Below are 19,444 nucleotides of genomic sequence, written 5' to 3'. Positions count from 1 at the left end.
CTTTAAAGTTTCCCTCCCTCCCCTCTTTGGTTTAGAGTGGTAACAGTTGCCTTTACTGTTTTCGTGTTGTCCCACTGCAGGTCTGATCAAAACAACTTCTTGTTTACAGATTTTGAAGGATATAAAAATAATTCTGTGAGATATAAAAGCAGATGCCAGACTAAAGTGTTAACACTTTGGAAACATAAGCATTTTTTCTCCTCTCTGTACCCTAACATCTGCTACTTGCTTATTTATAAAAGCACAATGTGGGGAAATGCATTTTCCCCCTTGCACCTAGTTTGTCATTCCACTGTTTACAACAAAATTGCAGTGATGTGAAAGAGCATAGAATGAATTTAAAAGGTTGGGTTTCTTGCCTTATGTTCTTTAGTAGGTTTCCTGCCCTTATAACATTTCTAGAATTATTCAACAAATGTAGATAAATCACACTTTTGTATAGTACTAGCAAACAGATTTCTCTTTGCATGATTTTGGGGAAATAATAATACATGAATAAATAATATTTAGTGTTTGTATAGTGGTTAGAGTATCCAAAGCTGTCTGCATACACTATCTTGTAATCATTAAACAACCCTCTAAGATGATGTTGTCTATATCAACCCTATATAACAGTGTTGCAAATGGCAAGTCAAGAGACTCCGGTTGAGAAGGCTGACTAAAGGCACAATTTTAAACATGCTTACTTAAAGAGTAAATCCCACGAAATACAATAGGACTTAATTCTGAATAAATATGCACAGGATTACAAAATTTGTGGCACAGGCAACATTTCAAGCCAGAGACTTTTTCGGTTTTAGTTCAGGTTGCAACAGAACTTCACCGTGGTATAAGGTAAACTACATGGGAGTAAGTTCTGTTAAAGTGTAATTTATTTCTGAGTAAACATGCATATGTTTGTTGCTTCCAACGCTTTGGCTGCATCTGCGCTGCCGAAATAATAGAGTCTGACACCACTTTAGCTGCTGTGGCTCAGTGCTTTCCAATTCTGAGAAATGTATTTTGTTGTGACACCAGAGCTCTCTGACAGAGAAGGCTAAATGTCTTACAGAAATACAGATCCGACTGTTCCATAGCATTGGGGATTCTCAGATAAGGGATGCCCCATCATGTTCCTGTCCTTCCCGCTCGATCGTGGGAAGGACTTTCAGATGGGATTCGTGCTTATCCTGTCCAGGAAGCGAGATTGATGACGATTGCGTGAAAGGCCATCAAATGAAGTCATGCAGATCTTGTAATTATCCTGCCATTAACCTGTCATTAAAGCGACATTGGCTGGCATTTTGCACCCACGGAAGTTTACGTTAATGCAATGCCACTTTAATGACAGGTTAATGGCGGGATTAGCACTATGATTTGAAAGCTTTTCATGCCATGGCAGTCATGGATGGGTTAAGGACGGAATAAGGGTTGGGGAGCAATCCCATCCCTATCTCGTCCCCATGTGAATATCTCCATTGAGCCATGGTAGTTAAAGTGGTGTCAAACTGGATTATTTCTGCAGTGCAGATGCAGCCTTAGTCACTAGTGACACATCAGCACTTGTTGAGGTGACCAACTCCTGTTGTACCTGTTTGGGCATATTTTTGAATAAAGATGTATAACGTCAACCAGCAAAATCAGATTATTAAGTAGTTCTAAGTTGCTCTCATTGTCTCCTATGAAGCATTGAGAAACTGACAGGACTGGTGTCTAAGCGTAGATTGATTTTAATGCTAGAAAAAGAAAAGTCCATCTGTTTCAATTAAAAATGAAACTTTTAAAAAATCTAATTAGCATGCTGTCAACTTTTATGGCTTAGGTTCGTAGGCAGCAGGCAAGTGGAGACCTCTCATTTCTGGAGAAAGTAGAAGATGATATCCAGAAAGATTTGGAGCGTTCCATGCGTGAGCTTCAAGCAACCCATGCAGAAACTGTTCAAGAACTTGAAAAGACACGCAATATGTTAATTGTTCAGCATAAAATCAACAAGGATTATCAGGTAGTTAATTCTTTTACTGTGCAGTTGACTGCTAGTATCTCTCATTTTGGGTTATGGGGGTGAGGCAGTAGACTCTGATTATTAAGATAAATGAATCTAAGATTTCATGTGGTAACTGACCTAATCTTAATTAGCTGAAGTCAGTCAGACTGAAGTTTGCAGTAAGTTCTTTATTCTGAAATCTCGCTCAACTCTTAACGATTGTCACTAAGAAATATTTTTTTCAAGCCAATCAGAAGAGAGACCCGGAAACAGTTATAAGCTGGCCATATGTTTTGTAGAGAGGTTTGATACGTTGAATAAATACACCTCAAGACCATTAATTCATTCAGATAAGCATCTGATTCACTGAAGCCAAGAAAGAAAGAAAGAAAGAAAGAAAGAAAGGTTTAAAAACCAAACTTAAAAGGAAAAACTAATGGCACAAGAATTTGACTGTACAACCAAGGATTAAATTTACCCAAGATGTGGTCAAACAGGGATTTTGGCCTCTTACATTCATCTGTGTGGCCCTTTTTATTCCAGCTCACCACAGTGAAGAGCTGTCAAGCAAACCAAGTAATTATGTGATCAAAATATCTGTTACTATTGATATTGAAACCTGATTATTTAAAAACCTTGGATATGCAGTGAAATTTGTAATGTTGTGTCTCTCACTTCACATCTCCCTGCAGTGAGTAAAATGGGAGACATGTACAGGGTCACCCATCTCCCCGCACACACTCTCCAGAAAATCACAGGAGAAAGCACTCTCTGAATAGCACCTCAGTCTCCTCCATTCTGTTACAGAAGCAATTTTCACACAGATTCTATACAAATATGCATATTCATTTATTCTACTTCAGTATTATAGAGTTGTAGAGCCTAAATACCCAGTTCCAATCTGATCTTGGAAGGTAAGAAGGGTCAGCTCTGGCAAGTACTGTATTAGGATGGGAGGCCATCAATGAATACTAGGTGCTGTAGGCTATATTTCAGAGGAAGGAACTGGCAAAACCACCTCTGAGTATTTCTTGTCTAAGAAAACCCTATCAAATTCATGGGATGACCATGTCAACAGGTATCTTGAAGGCATATACACACACACTGAAGGCACATACACACACAGAAGGTTGGAAGGATTGTGATGCATGGCAAGGGGTTGAACTGGATAGCCTTCGTGGTCTCTTCCAATTCTGATTCAAAGGGCCATCTAGTCTGCCTCCCTACCAGTGCAGCTAAAGCATGCCTGATGGACTGCCATAAAACCTCTGTTTAAAAGCCTCCAAGGAAGTAGGAACCACCACTTTTCAAATATTCCACTTTGAAACAGCTCTTACCATAAGGAAGTTCTTCCTAAAAATTCAGTTGAACTGATTTCACAGATGACCACTCAAAGAACGACAGTTACAGGAAAGCAACCTGTCCTCCTTATAATTTGAATCAATTGGTTCAGATCCTGCCATTTGGAGCAGGGGAAAAAAACAATCTTGCTTCATCTTCCATGTGATAGCCCTTCAGGTATTTGAAAATGGCAATCGTATCATCTTTCTTTCCATTTTTCAGGCAGAGGTAGAATCGGTGACACAGAAAATGGAGGCTTTACAGCAAGATTATGAATTAAAACTGGAGCAGTATGTCCATCTTCTTGATGTTAGGGCTGCACGTATCCGAAAATTGGAAGGTATGTTGATAAGAACACCTTTTTCAGTGGCTGATGCCATTTCACCTGTATCAGGATCCTAGAGCTTGCATGCTTGACAACTGGAGGCTGTGAGAGTGTTCCTCTCGAGCTGGAGAGAAACATTTCAGGCCAAGACTGGGTTGTGGGCATAACACAGACCATTCTTTATCTTCTTACTTTTTGCAATGGCAGCTGATTCTAGTTGCAAGTGAACTACAACTGAGAAATGGTGGGTTACTCATGCCATCAGGTGACTGATGTCTTAAAATGGGATTTAAAAGAACAAATATTCCAGGACATAGCCTAGTATTTTTGTAGTGCCTCACAGTCAACTGAATGTCTGGTTTCTTTGTTTTTTAAGTTTCCTCAGATTAATAGAACAGGAGCCATGTTCATTGTTTTGAACGGTATCATTCATTCTGTTTATATTCTGTGTTAGCCATGCTAACATCTAGAATCATCAGATCTATGGGAGTTTGCAAGGAGAAAATAAAAACTACAACAGTTAAATCATGTGCTCATCCTGTTTTGGTTTTGCAGCCCAGCTGAAGGACATTGCTTATGGCACCAAACAATACAAGTTCAGGCCAGAAATCCTGCCTGATGATCCAGTTGATGAGTTTAATGAAACTGCCCACTTAGAGCGAGGAGAGAATTTGTTTGAAATTCACATCAGCAAAGTGCAATTTTCTCCAGAAGCTGCCAAGTCTTTTGGAGACCAGGAGCCTGCAACCTTCTGTACCTATGCCTTCTATGATTTTGAACTTCAGACAACCCCAGTCATCCGGGGCCTTAGCCCAACCTATAACTTTACATCTCAGTATCTCATACGGATGGATGACTTCTTTTTACAGTATCTGCAGAAAAACACTGCCACACTAGAGATCCATCATGCGTACGGCATGGACTTTGAGACAATCGCTGCCTGTCAGCTTAGATTCCATGAAATATTGGAAAAGAATAGCAGGATCTACAGTTCAGCCATTTTAGTAGGTGAGTCTTGATCATGCCGGTTGCAATACCAATCTGTGTGTTTATTTAGTGTTTATCACCATAATGCCTTTTAAAAAATGCATCAAGCAGCCTGTGATAGAGGAGAAAATGACTGACTAAATCTAGCTTTTGGGGGTGAATGAATATTTCTTCATGTTGAGACAGAAAAAAAGAGCATGCCAACTCAATGCTTTAAAGTAGTCCATGGATTAGAATAATTCCTCATGATGTAATGCAGTAGTAGGCATTGTGCATCCCGGAGGATCAATTTTGATGCCCCTGAAACACCCACCAGTCCTCCAAAACCCCAATCCCCAATTTTAAAAAAAGGTTGGTATGATTTTCAAGGAACGTTTGCCCCAAACTATGCATAAAAAGCCCCAAATGCATGAAAACATGGGGAAAATATCCACCTCCACCTTCACAAGCACCCCAGAATCCTGTATTATCCCCAGATGCCTCATGGTGCCCCCCAGCCCCCATGCAGTTGCCAACTCTCAATATGGCAAACTTTACTGTCTTCTATGCACTTAGGTGTTTTGATGTTAATACAGAAAATTACCATCTGTTGTCACTGATCTGAACTAGATATGTAAATACATTCCTTGTTGTTGTCAATCAGATTGGTAGATCCAAGGTCACCACACAATAAAATACTGTACTATTGAATCATCTAAAAAAAGATGAACAGATGTCTCTATTTGTTAATTATATGTTTGCCAATATTTGTGTTGAAACATTCCATGTGCAGGCGAGGTTTTGTTTCAGTAAATCCTACGAAAATATCAGATATACATTATAGTTTTCATATTTCCTGACTATTGATGGCTTATGCAGTCACAGCTGCAGTTAAAAAAATATGGCCTAATTAAAAACATCAGTCCTATTAACAGTAAATCCAAATTAATCTTAAAGTTACAACCCTGAACCATTTCCTGTTGGTACATCTGTAATAGGGAATTGTATAGACTTGATCTGCACTCTCAACGGGAGTAATTTACAAGTAATAACCGAGTTCATTGATTCATTCGAATTGAATGGGAAAGGGAGGGAAAAAACAAGTGTTGCTCATGCTCACAAGCATGCCAGAACCAAACAGCCTTCATTGGCCTCAGCACCATCAAGGAAGAGACAAACTGTATTTTCCAGTTGAAGAACTACATAGCTTCAGATGCTACAGTTGGAAAGACCTCTCTCTCATTTGTCCATCAATCTTTTCATCTTTTATTGAAAGCATTCCCATCTTAAGCAATGAGTAGCAATAGTAAGTTCATCTATATACTGCTTATCAGTGAACTAAGCACTCCCTAAGCGGTTTACAATGTGTAAGCTAATTTCCCCCTACAAGCTGGGTACTCATTTTAGTGAACAACAGAAGGATGCAAGGCTGACTGGATCCTGGAGCCCCTGGGATCAAACTCACAACTTTGTGACTTGCAGTACAAGTATTTAACCACTGTGCCACCAGGGCTCCCTCAGAATACTCAAAGGTGATTTTGCCTTACTAGTTCCTAAACCATTATTAAGCAAGAGACAGGGCTGGCTTCCAGTACTGGAGTAAGGGGAGATCTAACTTTTGTCTTTGCGTGTTGAGGAACAGAACATAATGCCATCAGGCCCAGCATGAAGTAAAGCTTGTAAAGCACTTTGAACTTTTCCATTAATAGTAAAATCCATTTCCAGAGGATCTGTTTCAATTTTTTTGTATGCCAAAATTATGATCTTTTTAGACAGTCCGTTCAAGGCTCTGGTGTCCCCCTCCCTTCAACTTCTTCCATTTTATTAAACATCTTGTTCAATAAAATAGTATACTGTCAGATCTCTTTCTGCAAAGGTTACTTAACAGTTCATCTGAGTTTCAAAGTTGAATGTAGCTGCTAGACTTTACTGTGAAGAATTGGCTTTTCTGTGCTTTAGTGGAGTGTCTTATTACCAAATACAGTGTAAATTATTCTGAGGATCTTTGGATTGTTCAGTGCAGTGGCTGAATTGAGAGTGGGACCTCATTTGCTGCCAAAACTGGATCAGTGTTTGGCTCCCTAATTTTGTACAATATATCATATGTTTGCTTTTTAGGTGTTGGAAGAGAGATCCCAAACTATGGCACATTGGAGTACTGGATCAGGTTAAGAGTTCCTATGGACCAGGCAATCAGACTGTATAAAGAACGGGCTAAAGCCCTTGGATACATAACAACGAACTTAAAGGATCAGGCAAGCCTAAGAATTCTAATTGTGTTTAATTAAGTTTGTAGACATTGGCCCGATTCTGTTTAATTTCCTATAGCCACTTCCAAAGAATGGACTTTGATCCATAAGGGTGCATACTTATGAGATGTCTAGTTTTGCCTTTGTTTAGTCTTGCACTTGTCGATCTATTCACCCATGTGTCATTCTTGATGCACTGTGCAGAAGTTCTAACGCGTGTGTTTTCCTACTGAACAATTACACTAGTGTAGTTGCTCCTACAGTTCCATCACAGAGACCAAAAAGTTAATAACATAGGATGTAGCTGTGTTAGAATCTTCACTGATGGGAACCTGTGACATAGGAATCTCAATGATTCACCTGGGTTTACTGTTGTTTGTGGTTGTTCATTGGTTTCCCTTGAAGAGGAACAGGAACAAGGAAAAGAATAGGGACACTTGAACCAGAAAGAAGCAAAGACAAATTCTATTTGTGGGTTTTCTTAGTTTAAGATGGAAAATTTCCAAGGTGGCTAGATTCCCACTCGCTGTGATTTCCATGACCACATCTCCATCAGTTTATCCAGAAGAAGGTTACTTTTCCCTCCTCTTCCCCCAGCTTAAATTACTCAGCATGTGTGGAAACGTGCAAGAGATGGGCCCAGAACATTGTAACACGTTGCTCTAGAAAACAAAAATGCAATTTAAAAACATTCACCTATCAAACAGGTATTAATGCGTATTTCCCTCTCCTGTTAAAACAGCCAGCGCTCAGTCCTGCCCAAGTCAGCCCTTCACCAGATGGAAACTTAAATGAGCTCCATGTTACAATAAAATGTTGCACCAATCTGAAGTGCCGAACAAGTGGCATCCAGCCGAATCCTTATGTTGTCTACAAGTTCTTTGATTTCGCTGACCATGATACCGCCATCATTCCTAGCAGCAACCACCCACAGTTTGCCGATCACATGTGCTTCCCAGTGCCAATGAATGTGGACCTTGACCGCTACCTAAAAGCTGAATCCTTGAGTCTGTACGTTTTTGATGATAGTGAAACAGAAGATGGAGTTTACATAGGAAAAGCAAATGTGCCTTTAATTTCATTAGCACATGACAGATACATTTCAGGTAGGAGCTTTTTCTTTTTGGGGTGTGGGTTAAAGCTGTATAATACAGTATCACTTGGAGGTTCATCTGGAACATAATTGAAATACTGGCTCATTATTTCTTCCTTAGCTTACAGTAGCAGCAGTAGCATACAATTATTATTATTATTATTATTATTATTATTATTATTATTGGATTTATTTATATACCGCCCAGTTACTGGGAATCCGAGCAGTTTACAACATTATTGCATTTTATTTATAAAGCGTTGTACATTTGCACAGCGCTGTGCATTTCATGTTGGTTTTCTTTCCTCTTAGCTTATATCAGGTTTTGGTTTTTCTTATGTGGATAAAGAGGGTCAGGCCCTGGAGTAAAATATAACCCTCTTGGGTCCCATAAGAGAACCTCTTACAACACCCAACTTTGCATATTTTAAATTTAAAATGAGGAAAACAAAGTTGAAACACCTTTCCTGAGGCTTAAGTTATTGGCAGTAAGGATCCTAATGCTAAAATGAGCTGTCATTTTGATCCCACTCTTTTCCCTTGGCTCTATCCACCACTAGTTTGTGGCCCCCAAAGAACGTCTCTGAAATTGAATTAGACCCTCAGACTGAAAGAGATTCCACACTGTTAGTCTACACTGAAATAAATGGTAGATGATCCAGCAGTTTGTGGCCCCTAGCCTAGTGCTGCTCTCTGAGTCACAATTGTAGCCAGTGAACATGAATATGGTGCTCATCCCTGGCACAGTGGGAAGAAACAATTGCTGGGCTCCAATATCAAATAGCCTGAGAAATTTTATTCAAGAGTACTTTACAGATGCCATCCATTTCCATGTAACTTGTGAAAGAGACGAACTGAATGTGCCATAAGACTAATGTCTTAAGCTTATTTACATGGAGATATATTACAATGAAGAAACAGTGAGGCTTACTTGGAAGTACATCAATAATGGCCATAACAGTTACATTTCAAATGAAGCTATCTAGCTACACTACTGTGGTAGCTAATGTAGACCTGTGGGGTTATGTTGTAAAATTACTATAGGGTAGCTTTCAGTTGGAGCATGCTTATTTTGTCCATTCTATAACATGGGCCTGCTCCATTCCAAACAGTGTTTGACGCTTCAGAAGATGCAAATGCATAAGGATATATATCTCCTTGATCCAAGTAAAATGTCAAATATAACTATTGAAAACACAAAGCCACACTCAAGTATCTAAATATGATGATGCAGAACCACCACTGCTTTCCAGTTTACTTTATTCTTATACTTTAGACTTTCTTTCACAACTCTCCTCCTACTTTCTGTAAGAGATCTCAAGGTATAGAATCCATCTCTGGGCCTGATGAATGGCTGTGTTATGGTGCTGGTTTGTCATTTTGAAGGTCAGTCTTTGGAGAATGGAAAGGCAGAGGAGAAATAATGAAACAAATACTTTCAGGTCCTACTTCATATAGCATCCAAGTCAGATGAGAAAGGTTTCATCTTGTTTGAGAAAATCATTGTTGCAGCTGTTTATTCAACACACTGAACTTTAGGAAGATGAAGTCATGGATTTGCTCTTGTATTTGGCTTTTCAGGTACCTTTGAACTAACAGATTATGATGGCCACTCAACTGGTACAATTAGCATTGAGATGAAATGGAAATTTTCCTATCTGCAACCACCTGGTTCAATTGTAGCAGCAGACCTTTCACATTACATCCAGAATGAGAAACCAGTGCAGGGGCAAGGGGAAAGCCCTCTCCTGGTGCCTCCAGTCTCTTCATCAGCAGTGGTGGTATTATTATTATTATCATTACTATTATTATTTACCTGTACCCTGCCTTTCTTGTACCTTCTTTACTTGTATCCTGACCAATTTTAGGGGAAGAGGGGAGTCAGTTGTTCTTCTTGTGTATAAATTGATCAGTTTACAGATTGTTAATTTGACAGTTCCCTGCCCTCTGGTTTACAGTCTAAAAAGACATGGCACAAAAGGAGAAGGAAATGACAGTAGAGAAGGGGATCAAGCCCAGCAGATACTACCAGTTTGTCTCTCCCTCCTAAGCCAGACTGTTAAGATTCAGGAAAGGCCTTTCATCTTCCTCTGAGCCTAGGCATGGTTCAATCCTAGCTATTATGTGTTTCAGTGAATAACTGCTGATTTTGACTTGTCTCTGTTGTTCCTTAGAGGCCACAGCCGAAACCTAGACAGCGTACAGCTGCAGCGGACAAGAAAGTGTCTTTTGTAGATCTTGTTGCATTGCCAAATCTGGTAAATATAGATTTTCTTCCATATGTATGCTTGTATTGGGTTCTGTGTTCTGAAAGCAATGTTAGGCCACCTGCAGGAGAGACTTTCATGAACAGTATACAGCCGTTAGATGGTTCTTCCTCTGATCACCATGCTTACCTTAGAAAATACTTAACAGTAGGTTGTCTTTGAGTGTATTGATCTCATGGTATGCCTAATCCTCATCCAAGGTGAGGGAATGGAGTATGATGCGGGTATATATATATATTTGTGTATGTGTTTACCCAAATGGTTTATTGAAAGTAACTACATCTAGAAAGCAAGGTCACTGTATGCTTTATTGAATGTATTTCATGTTACAAGGTGTGAGAAATTCTTTTCTGTATTTTAATTCTAATGATTTAGAGCCCCATTCCTGAAAAAGAAGATAAAACGACTGAGGAGAAAACTGAAAATGAGAAACCCATTGCTTCAGACATTCTGCAGGTATGAAGTAAAATAAATTCCATCAAACTTCAAACTAAATTCTGTTTGTATTTCTCTGTTTACGTAGAAGTGAAGACACTAACTGGTTGTGCAGTCTATTCATTAATTTGGGATTTCAAAGCTTGGTTTTCATTTGGCCCCAGAGCTGTAGCTTGGAATAAGTGACACTATTATTGGAAATGTTATTCTTATGTTTCTGGGTTTGGTGACTTTTTCTTCGAAATACTGCATGGCTTGCCTACAGCATTTGATAAAGGTAATCTATTATCTTCTTTAAATATTCTCAGGGTAGTCATCTGTGTAGTATATTATGCCTGAGTATCAACTTGAATCCAGGAAGATGAAGGGGTCTTAACAGATAGATTTAGCAGAATAGGGGTAGGAAGCTAGAACTGTACCAATTTACTCCTTTCCTCTTTCATGGCAGATTTGACCATGCACAAAGAAAGTTACGTGATTTGACAGGTTGTTCTTAGTTACAGAAGAGAAAGTAATTTTCTTCTTCCCCTGAATGGATTCTCCATTTCACAGGCAGCTCAGAAATGCATGGCAAAAATTCGACAGAAGGAAAAGCTAGGCATTGCAAACTGAATGCTTTAGTGAATATTTTTATACAGGTTTACGAGACATGTCATGTTACATATTAAAGAACCAAGAGTGCAGTGCCAAGACAGATTAGGGTTCATGGAGTCAGCCTCTACAGCACTTTAAGTATAGGCTGCAGTCCAAGTTGGGAGTTGCTTTCACAGCACAAAACATTTTTGATGTAGGAATGTAGAATGTGGAGTGTAGGATGAGAGATTCTCATGCATTTGCGCATACCAAAAATTCAGTAAGCAAGTGGGACTCTTTTGCCACCCCAGATTTCAAACTCCTTTTACAAAGATGTAAAACTGAGTTGTCAAACTTAGCAGCTTGGAAATTGCTCTTTAAAAGTAAAAAGCTGGTTTATAAGTTGCCTTTAAAATAAATGCTAAATGTAAAACTAAATGCTAATTGTAACCCTCATCTTCTCCCTATCCCTAAAAGAAAGAAAGAAATGGCTACAAATATACAAAGCTTTGTTTCTATAATTCTTATATTTCTCAAGGCCAAACCAGAAACTGAAGCAGACGACAAAACAAGTCAGTCTGCAAGTAAAACTCAACAGGAACGTGATGATCCTTCTCAGCTCTCCGAAGGCCAGTTAGCTGATCAGAGCTCAACTTCTTCAGGAGATGAAACTGAAATTACTGAGGAATTGGAACCAGAAGGTAATTATTTGCCTACACTACGTGCCTTAGCCTCAGTCCTTATTAAACATATGGTGTTGACAGCAGAAGTAGATTCAGCAGAGGGGCCACTGTTTAAATCTCCTTCGCAGCTACAGCCAAGTTGGGGTTGTTGGCATGTTAATCTAAAAGAGTAACTTGCAGCTTTGTAATAATTGACTAAGAAGGGGAGGAGGAAATCCTATCTCTAACCCTGTTCTATAAAATATGAAAGGGAGCTGGCTTCTTTTTCAAAATGCATTTATATTCTTTCTCAAGAAGAGAGATTACTTTTTTAAAGAATATTTTAAACCAGGTGCTCCTTCTGTCTGTAGATAGCAGCTACCCTTAATATCAAAGAAAGAGGGAATATCAAGTAACAAGAGGCTAGTGCATGCCTTATGACAGTTGTCTAGATCAGTGGTCCTCCAAGTTTTGGTCCCCCATTTGTTTTGGACTTCAGCTCCTAGATGGCCAAGCTAACTTGGCTAACAGTCAGGAATTGAAGTCCAGTTCATCTAGAGGACCAAAGGTTGGGAACCACTGTTCTAGATGAAAGAATCTCAAAGCAAAGAATGTAAACTCCCATGTCACACAGATGCCCTACTTTTTGTGAAAGCTTATTGTCCAAGAAATGAGATGTGGGACCCTCTAATGCCCTTGATATTAGACTGTCTTTGAAGGCAGTTTGGAAATTGTAACTGGGGCAAAATTTGGCTGACCAGATACTAAGGATGGCTAAAAAGTCTGAATTTTTGGCACAAAAATTGGTTACCAGAACATTTTTGGTCCATATTCAAAGTGTTGATGTTATCCTTTTAAGCCCTGACCATGTTTCCTTAATGACAGCCTTCACAAACATCAGCCTCCTCATACACTCATAAGCCACCCGATAAAACTGTTCAGAACAGAGAGCATGAGAGACAGGGCCTTCTCACTGATAACACCATAGTTCTGCTTTCCTGCTGATCAACAGTTTATCCCGATAATTATTGGCCTGTACAAAACAGCCGCGAAGATTTAGCTCTTCAGTCCAATCTATCCTTATGAATATGATTAGTTTGTGAAAGTCACTGTTTTTATTTTCATACACTTGACTGATGTGTCTCGTTGTAAAGGATGTCACTCCTCTCTATACATCACTTCATGAGGATGTATGCCTAAAAAGCAGCTTCAGAACATTGGCTTCTGAATTCCAGTATAATAGCTCAAAGGATAAATTGCCATGAGTCAGTGTTGCATAGCAGTGGACACACTTAAACCAGACTTTGAGGTAATAAAGGGATCCAGTCATATTAAGCTATTACAGTATCTTCACTACCATGTGATAAAACAAATGAACCAGTGGTTATGGAAGGAGAGTATGGGCTGGCTCATCCATATATATCCCTTTTCCTCATCAGTGGAGCACTTACATGTGTGAATGGGAAACAACACCAATACCACTTTCATATCACCAAGAAATCAAGTGATGAGTCTGCAAACCAGTCCCATGCCTCTGCGTTTAGAAATAATTCCATTATTAATAATGAACCCAAAAGTAATCCAGAAGGTGGTAACAGTTATCATTCTCCCATTCTTTCAAAAACATTTGCAAAATGACTAGTCCTGAGGGAATACACTGTCAATGTAGTTGCTGTGAAATACATCATTGCCAATCATCTCAACTCTATTTTAGATGTTGGTTTTGTGTAGTAAATTATTTTGTCATCCCTGGGAGGCAGGGATAGTGACCACGCATTTGTATAACCATCCAAGAAGCTATTTACAAGGTTATAATTGCCCCCAAGTAGGGGATCTTGACTTGCAGGGTCACCATTGTTAATGCAGTTGGTGATGAAGTAATAAATCCTGATTGCAAAGTAAAACGCAAAGACCTAGTAGAGACCATCCTTTTCAAATTATGTATGTATGCAAACAATTTGTGAGTGGCAAGAGGAGTAACTTATTGTTGGGGCACTTCTGAGTACACTTTTGAGGAAGACAGCCATGTGGGATTCCATGCTAATCTCATCTGAAAACTGATGGGAAGCAGTGCAGATCAGCATATAGGAATCAAACTGTCCCCTGAACCAGATTATCCTTAACACATTCTGAGTCTCGGAAAAGTTAATTTCCACAATTCTGTACAGTTTAGAAATCTGTACTAAATCTCTGTTGTTGCTATTTAAAATCTCTTTTTATAAGCAAGTTGGTAACCTCACATCTCTCCAAATGCCAAATCAAAACAAGGCCTGACAGAGGAATTGGGTGATTCTGCAGACCATTAAATGATCATTGATTGTTCAGTGTCATGTTTTATCTGCAAGGAAATGAAATTGTACATCATTACTTCAAATTGTTTTTGCTTCTTACTGGGTAGTTTTTACTTTTTACTGCCTATTTGCTTTTTATTGCCTTTTTAAAATAACCTCAGCTAGATGTAATACTATTTAATTATTTGTTCATATTTTGATTGTTATTGCAACAGAGCAAGATGAAAGACATGCGACTGATGCTGCTGAATCAATGACTGACAGTGATGACTGTGTTGTTCCGAGTCCAGTCTCCACAAGCCTTAATCAGGTTAGTCTATATTTCTGAAGAAAATAAATAGATGTTTCCCTTATGGGCCTCTGAAGGAAAATACATTCTCCTTATGGATATAATTCAGACATTTCATTAAAAGTGGCCATCTCCACCTACACAATGATATTGCTCTAAAACAGCAGGGGTAGAATATGGCAGATCTGGGGACGGTCACACAAACCACTAAAGCTGCAAAAAACAAAGCAGAAAACACTTGGAAGTATCCTAAAGTCCACTTCTGGTTTTGGAAAACTCATATTTTTGAATGTTAAACAGTGTGGATGAGGGGGAAGATTGTGGTTGTTTAAAAGTGAATTGTTACTCCTGGAAGCTTCTAAAAGAGATTATTTGGGGCAGAAGAACAAAGATATGGGGAATGTGGAGGGGTGAAGTGTCACAAAAACAGCCTGGTGGAGCACATGTGGCCCCAGGGCTACACATTGTCCATCCCTTCGCTAAAATAACAATGAAAGAGTGAACAACCCAAAATAGTACTGTGTGGATCCTGGTTTTTTTTAATTTATTTGATTTTTATCCCAACTTGCTCCATATGCGGGATCCAAGGCGGCTTACAAGTATATTTAAAAAAAATCCAGAGTACCATTTTAAAAAATGTATTCATACAAAAGTTAACAAAACAAACAACAGTTCAGTTTAAAAAGACACAAGGTTCAGAGAAGCGTTCCCAGCCATTGCATAATTGTCGCTTGCTATTTGATGTTCCTTTGTTGCCTGTTTTATTGAATCATTTCCTGTATTGCTATGTCCTTCCTCCAGTCCATCTCCCCTGATCCAAGCCTCAGAGGTAGAGAAGAACTGTTGGCCCTCATCCCCTTCCCCTTCTCCTTTTGTGTCGTGTCTTTTTTAGATTGTAAGCCTTAGGGCAGGGAACCGTCCAATTAAAAAGATTGTATGTACAGCGCTGTGTAAATTTACAGCGCTTTATAAATAAAGGTTAATAATAATAATAATAATAATAGAATAATAGAATACACAATTAAAACATTGTGGAAAAGATAAAACCAGCTAAAAATGCCACCTCATCTTTTTGCCGCATAAATTGTAAGCCAGAGGCCTGCTTGAATAAAAAGGTCTTTACCTTCCAGCAAAAGGAAAGCAGAGAAGGAGCCAACTCAACCTCCCTTGGGAAAGAATTCTATAATTTGGGAGTAGCCACCGAGAAGACTGTCTCCCATATGCTCATCCCCAACATGCTTGTGATGGTGATGGGACCAAGAGAAAGCCTTCCTCCCAAGATCTGAGAACTTGGGCACACTTGTACAGGGAGATACTCTGCACCAAGCTGTATAGGGCTTTAAAGGTCATAACCATCATTTTAAATGGACCAATGGCCAGTAAAGCTGTTTCAGTGGGTGGGGTGAGGGGTTATGTTGCCGTAACCATCCCCAGTCAACACCCTGGCTATAGCATTTTGGATCAGGTGTTTGGGAAAAATACCAGTAGTGTGAATGCTGCTGCTGCTGCTTTACTTCAGGGAATAGTTTTGTGTCCATTAGCATTTCATACAGTCTGTCATCTTCCAAAATCTGGCCATGGTTTTAGCATTCCAGAGTGTGCCTACAGTGATTGATACCGACCCGATGATAGCCCTCAGACGCTAGCTTAGAAAGTAATGCATGTGCAACATCTTTAGAGTGTGACCAGCTACATTAAGCAATGTTTTGTGCTTGATTGGCTTCTTGTCTATTCATCATCCCTCGCAAGGATTTTGAAATGCTGCCACCTCTCCAAACCAGAGAGAGAGAGAGAAATCGTTTTAATAGGTGGAACTGTATTATGATTAACTGCATATTCAGTGCCATCAGATTCTTTTAAGCTGGAACAATGTGAGCCAAATAGGAAAATTACTCATTGCCAATGAGCCCTGCAAAAATACAGCTGGGACTACAAATCTCTAGCTTTGTTGCACTCTGTTATAACCAGAATGATTTAAGGAGACTTAAAAGATCTTGGCACCTCTGGAAAGGGGTACGTGTGAGAGTGTGGATCCTTTATTTCTGTATCTCCACTTATCTCCGCTCATGGAGAAGTGCAGTGATGAGCCAGGAGGAGAAAAATTTTAGAATATTGGGGCTACTACAGTCTGAAGACCCTTAAACCTTTCATGAGAGCATCTCATCTCAGTGTCAAGGACATACCAAGAGCCAGAAATGGTGTATATACTATATTGGCATGGCATCTGTTAAGGTTCAATAGGCAGTAATTACAAGGTTCATGGTACAATCGCCCCTCCTAACTTGCACATCTGAGATCCGCCTCCTTGAATATGCGCGGGGGTGACTTCCGCAATGTACAGTGGTGCACGCGCACCCCATCCAAGCCTATGGGGCTTCAATAAGTATGAGCCTCCATTTCCACAGGGGGTTCTGGAACAGATCCCCCTCAAAAAGGGAGGGCCAACTGTATTTCCTTGAGTATGATATTCCTCCTTTTTAAACACAAACTAGTATGTTTATTTCACATTGGACACAATGGTGCTCTTTTGCAGAGCTTGGGAAAGTTACTTTTTGAGCACATGTCCTATAATCCCCAGCAATACAGCTAGTGACTATGCTGGATGAGGTATTCTGGGTTATATAGTCCAAAAATTGTTTCCCTGTTCTGCATTTGTTCTTCATTCTGCAAATTGTTTCCCTGTTCTGCAATTGTCCAAACAATTTTTGGACTATATAACCCAGAATACCTCATCTAGCATGGTCACTAGCTGTATTGCTGGGGATTATAGGACATGTGGTTGAAAAAAAACTTTCCCAAGCTCTGCAAAAGATCACCATTGTGTCCAACGTGAAATAAACACATTGGACACAATGTGACCTAGGACTATTGCATGAAAGTAAGGTCATGGAGAATTTTCCATTAACGGGGGTAAGTAATTTTCTGATAGGCTGAGGACACAAACCATGACACACGGATTTATTCATCATGCCAGTAGTTCAGACAGGATCTCAAAATTCCAAAAATGATATAACCGCTATCTCCAACCCCTCTGTCCTCGGTTTTTATTTTCCTGCCTTGCCAACCAGTCAGACAATTTTCCACTCTTAATAATCAATAAGTTAGCAGTAAAAATAGAAGGATTATGTTTTCTAAGATTTATTTCAATAAACCAGTACTAAGCATGTGCCTCATCTGTCTCTTTGAAATCAATAGGAACTGAGCACCATTTAACATAGACTCAGTATTGAACTAAACCCCACTGAGGGCTCTTAAAATGAAAGACAGGATTTCCTTCCACCTAACAGCCCCAGTTCAACTGTTCATGAGATACACATAGGTTTCTAACATTCAGGAGGCAGTTATTATCCTGATCCTTGATATATTTCAGTGATATTTTATTTAATTAATTATTTCAAGAGCTTGAGGACCTAAATGTATTTTCCAATGTCGCTTCTAATCACTATAAAAGCACTGTAAAGTCTCTTCAACATCTAAAATATGAAAACCAAAAAAGCATTATAAAAACACTTCCAGCCAACCATCTCAGCAACAGTCATTGGAAACAGATTTACATAAAGAGCAGTAACAATCTGAAAATGATCTCGCTGTCTTATTTAATGTAGACTGAAATTAAACAAGTAGTTTAAGGCTGACATGGAAGTAAACAAGGAAGAAAGCCAAATAGATAAATAGATTAATATTTATAAATACATAAATATGGGGCCACCACTGAAATGGACCTGTTGTTTGCATTTCTGGGGGCTCTTTCACACTACACGGTTATAGCACCATTGTTCCACTTTAACTGCTGTGGTTCCAACTTGTGGAATCCTGGATTTTAAGTTTCAGGAGGTATCTAGAATTTTTAGCCCAAGAGCTCTTCTGGTGCTCTGATCTAACTACAAATCCTCGGATTCTGTATGATGCACCCATCGAAATTAAGGTGGACTCATAGCGCTACAATTATGCACTGTGAAAAGGGCTGTAGTTTAACTGATTCTACTGGTACACAGGGCCTCGCTAGCTGATCTTAACAACGCATATGGATATAAGCAGTCTTTCAGGTACTCTTTCGCCAAACCATTTCATTAAATCTTAATATGTTTAAATACTGACTTATGCCAAATTGTTGTACCGGTCTGTTCATCTCAGCACTGTTTCACCTAACAGGAGATTTCCAATATGTCATCCTGCTACAGGAGACATTTTCTGTGTCTGTTTTAAGGGTAAAATATCTGAGCTTAACTCTGCTGTGCCATCCCTCCTTCATGTTATCGTTCTTGGAGCCATTTGTATAAGTGCTTGCAACATTAACTGGCTGGTTTTCGAGCCCAGGGCTGCTGAGGGTTGTGTTCTTACAGCTAGGATCAGAATCTTCCCATACAAGAAAGCCATTTCTCAAGGAATACCTAGTTGGCTTTTCGGCGAAAAATTAAAGTGAACATTTGTTTAAGGCCCAGTTTCTTATTTTATTTTTTTAGCAATAACATAAATATCCCTGGGGCTATCCAGATCTTTTGTAAACACAGCTTCTGATTTTATCTGGAGATTGCCTCGCTAATTATCCCATGAATCCCAAATCGCACACCGCATTGTTTAAGCCACTTAAGGTTATGCTGCTCCCTTTTTGCAAGTGGCAAATCAGACGGTCCATGGTTTTTCCTTAGATAATGGTGATCATAAAAGGAATCTTAACCAAAAAAAAAAAAAAAGATGCCCAGGATTTAGCTATCCAACTCGGCTTTTCTCTCTCTTTTTATTCTTGTCTGTTATGTATAATTAATCATAGATTACTTCATTTTGTTTCATTGCATTTACAACATTTATGAGCTTCGCTTTGTCGGTAGGAAATGCTTGTCCCCTTCTTTTTCCTTTCCAAAGTGGCGTAATTAGTGTTAGCATCTTTTTTAACAGGCTACATAAAGTTTAGTGGCTGGATTAAATCATGTCATTAACATAATGTGCTATACAATTTGCCCCTATCTCTTTTCGTTTCCACTACATCAAA

The 19,444-nt window shown here is 39.2% G+C and overlaps 1 protein-coding gene across 3 annotated transcripts in view; it reads left to right on the top strand.

Annotated features, from left to right (window-relative positions):
- Positions 1–19,444, top strand: part of RPGRIP1L (RPGRIP1 like) — a 66,691-nt gene that overhangs the window by 24,083 nt on the left and 23,164 nt on the right. For all 3 annotated transcript variants that reach the window (XM_089540258.1, XM_089540257.1, XM_089540259.1), the window contains exons 13-22: positions 1,802–1,981; positions 3,527–3,644; positions 4,185–4,637; positions 6,714–6,850; positions 7,587–7,950; positions 9,519–9,718; positions 10,112–10,195; positions 10,580–10,660; positions 11,751–11,913; positions 14,381–14,475. In XM_089540258.1, coding sequence (XP_089396384.1) covers positions 1,802–1,981; positions 3,527–3,644; positions 4,185–4,637; positions 6,714–6,850; positions 7,587–7,950; positions 9,519–9,718; positions 10,112–10,195; positions 10,580–10,660; positions 11,751–11,913; positions 14,381–14,475 — 1,875 coding nt within the window. The remainder of the gene's footprint in view (positions 1–1,801; positions 1,982–3,526; positions 3,645–4,184; positions 4,638–6,713; positions 6,851–7,586; positions 7,951–9,518; positions 9,719–10,111; positions 10,196–10,579; positions 10,661–11,750; positions 11,914–14,380; positions 14,476–19,444) is intronic.

Source organism: Sceloporus occidentalis, unplaced genomic scaffold, assembly GCF_023333645.1.
Source record: "Sceloporus occidentalis isolate IW3139 unplaced genomic scaffold, rSceOcc1.0.p SCAF_10, whole genome shotgun sequence".
NCBI classification, from domain to species: Eukaryota; Metazoa; Chordata; class Lepidosauria; order Squamata; family Phrynosomatidae; genus Sceloporus; species Sceloporus occidentalis.
The sequence above is the reverse complement of the archived record's forward strand: the minus strand, read 5'-3'. Positions and strand labels throughout refer to the sequence as shown.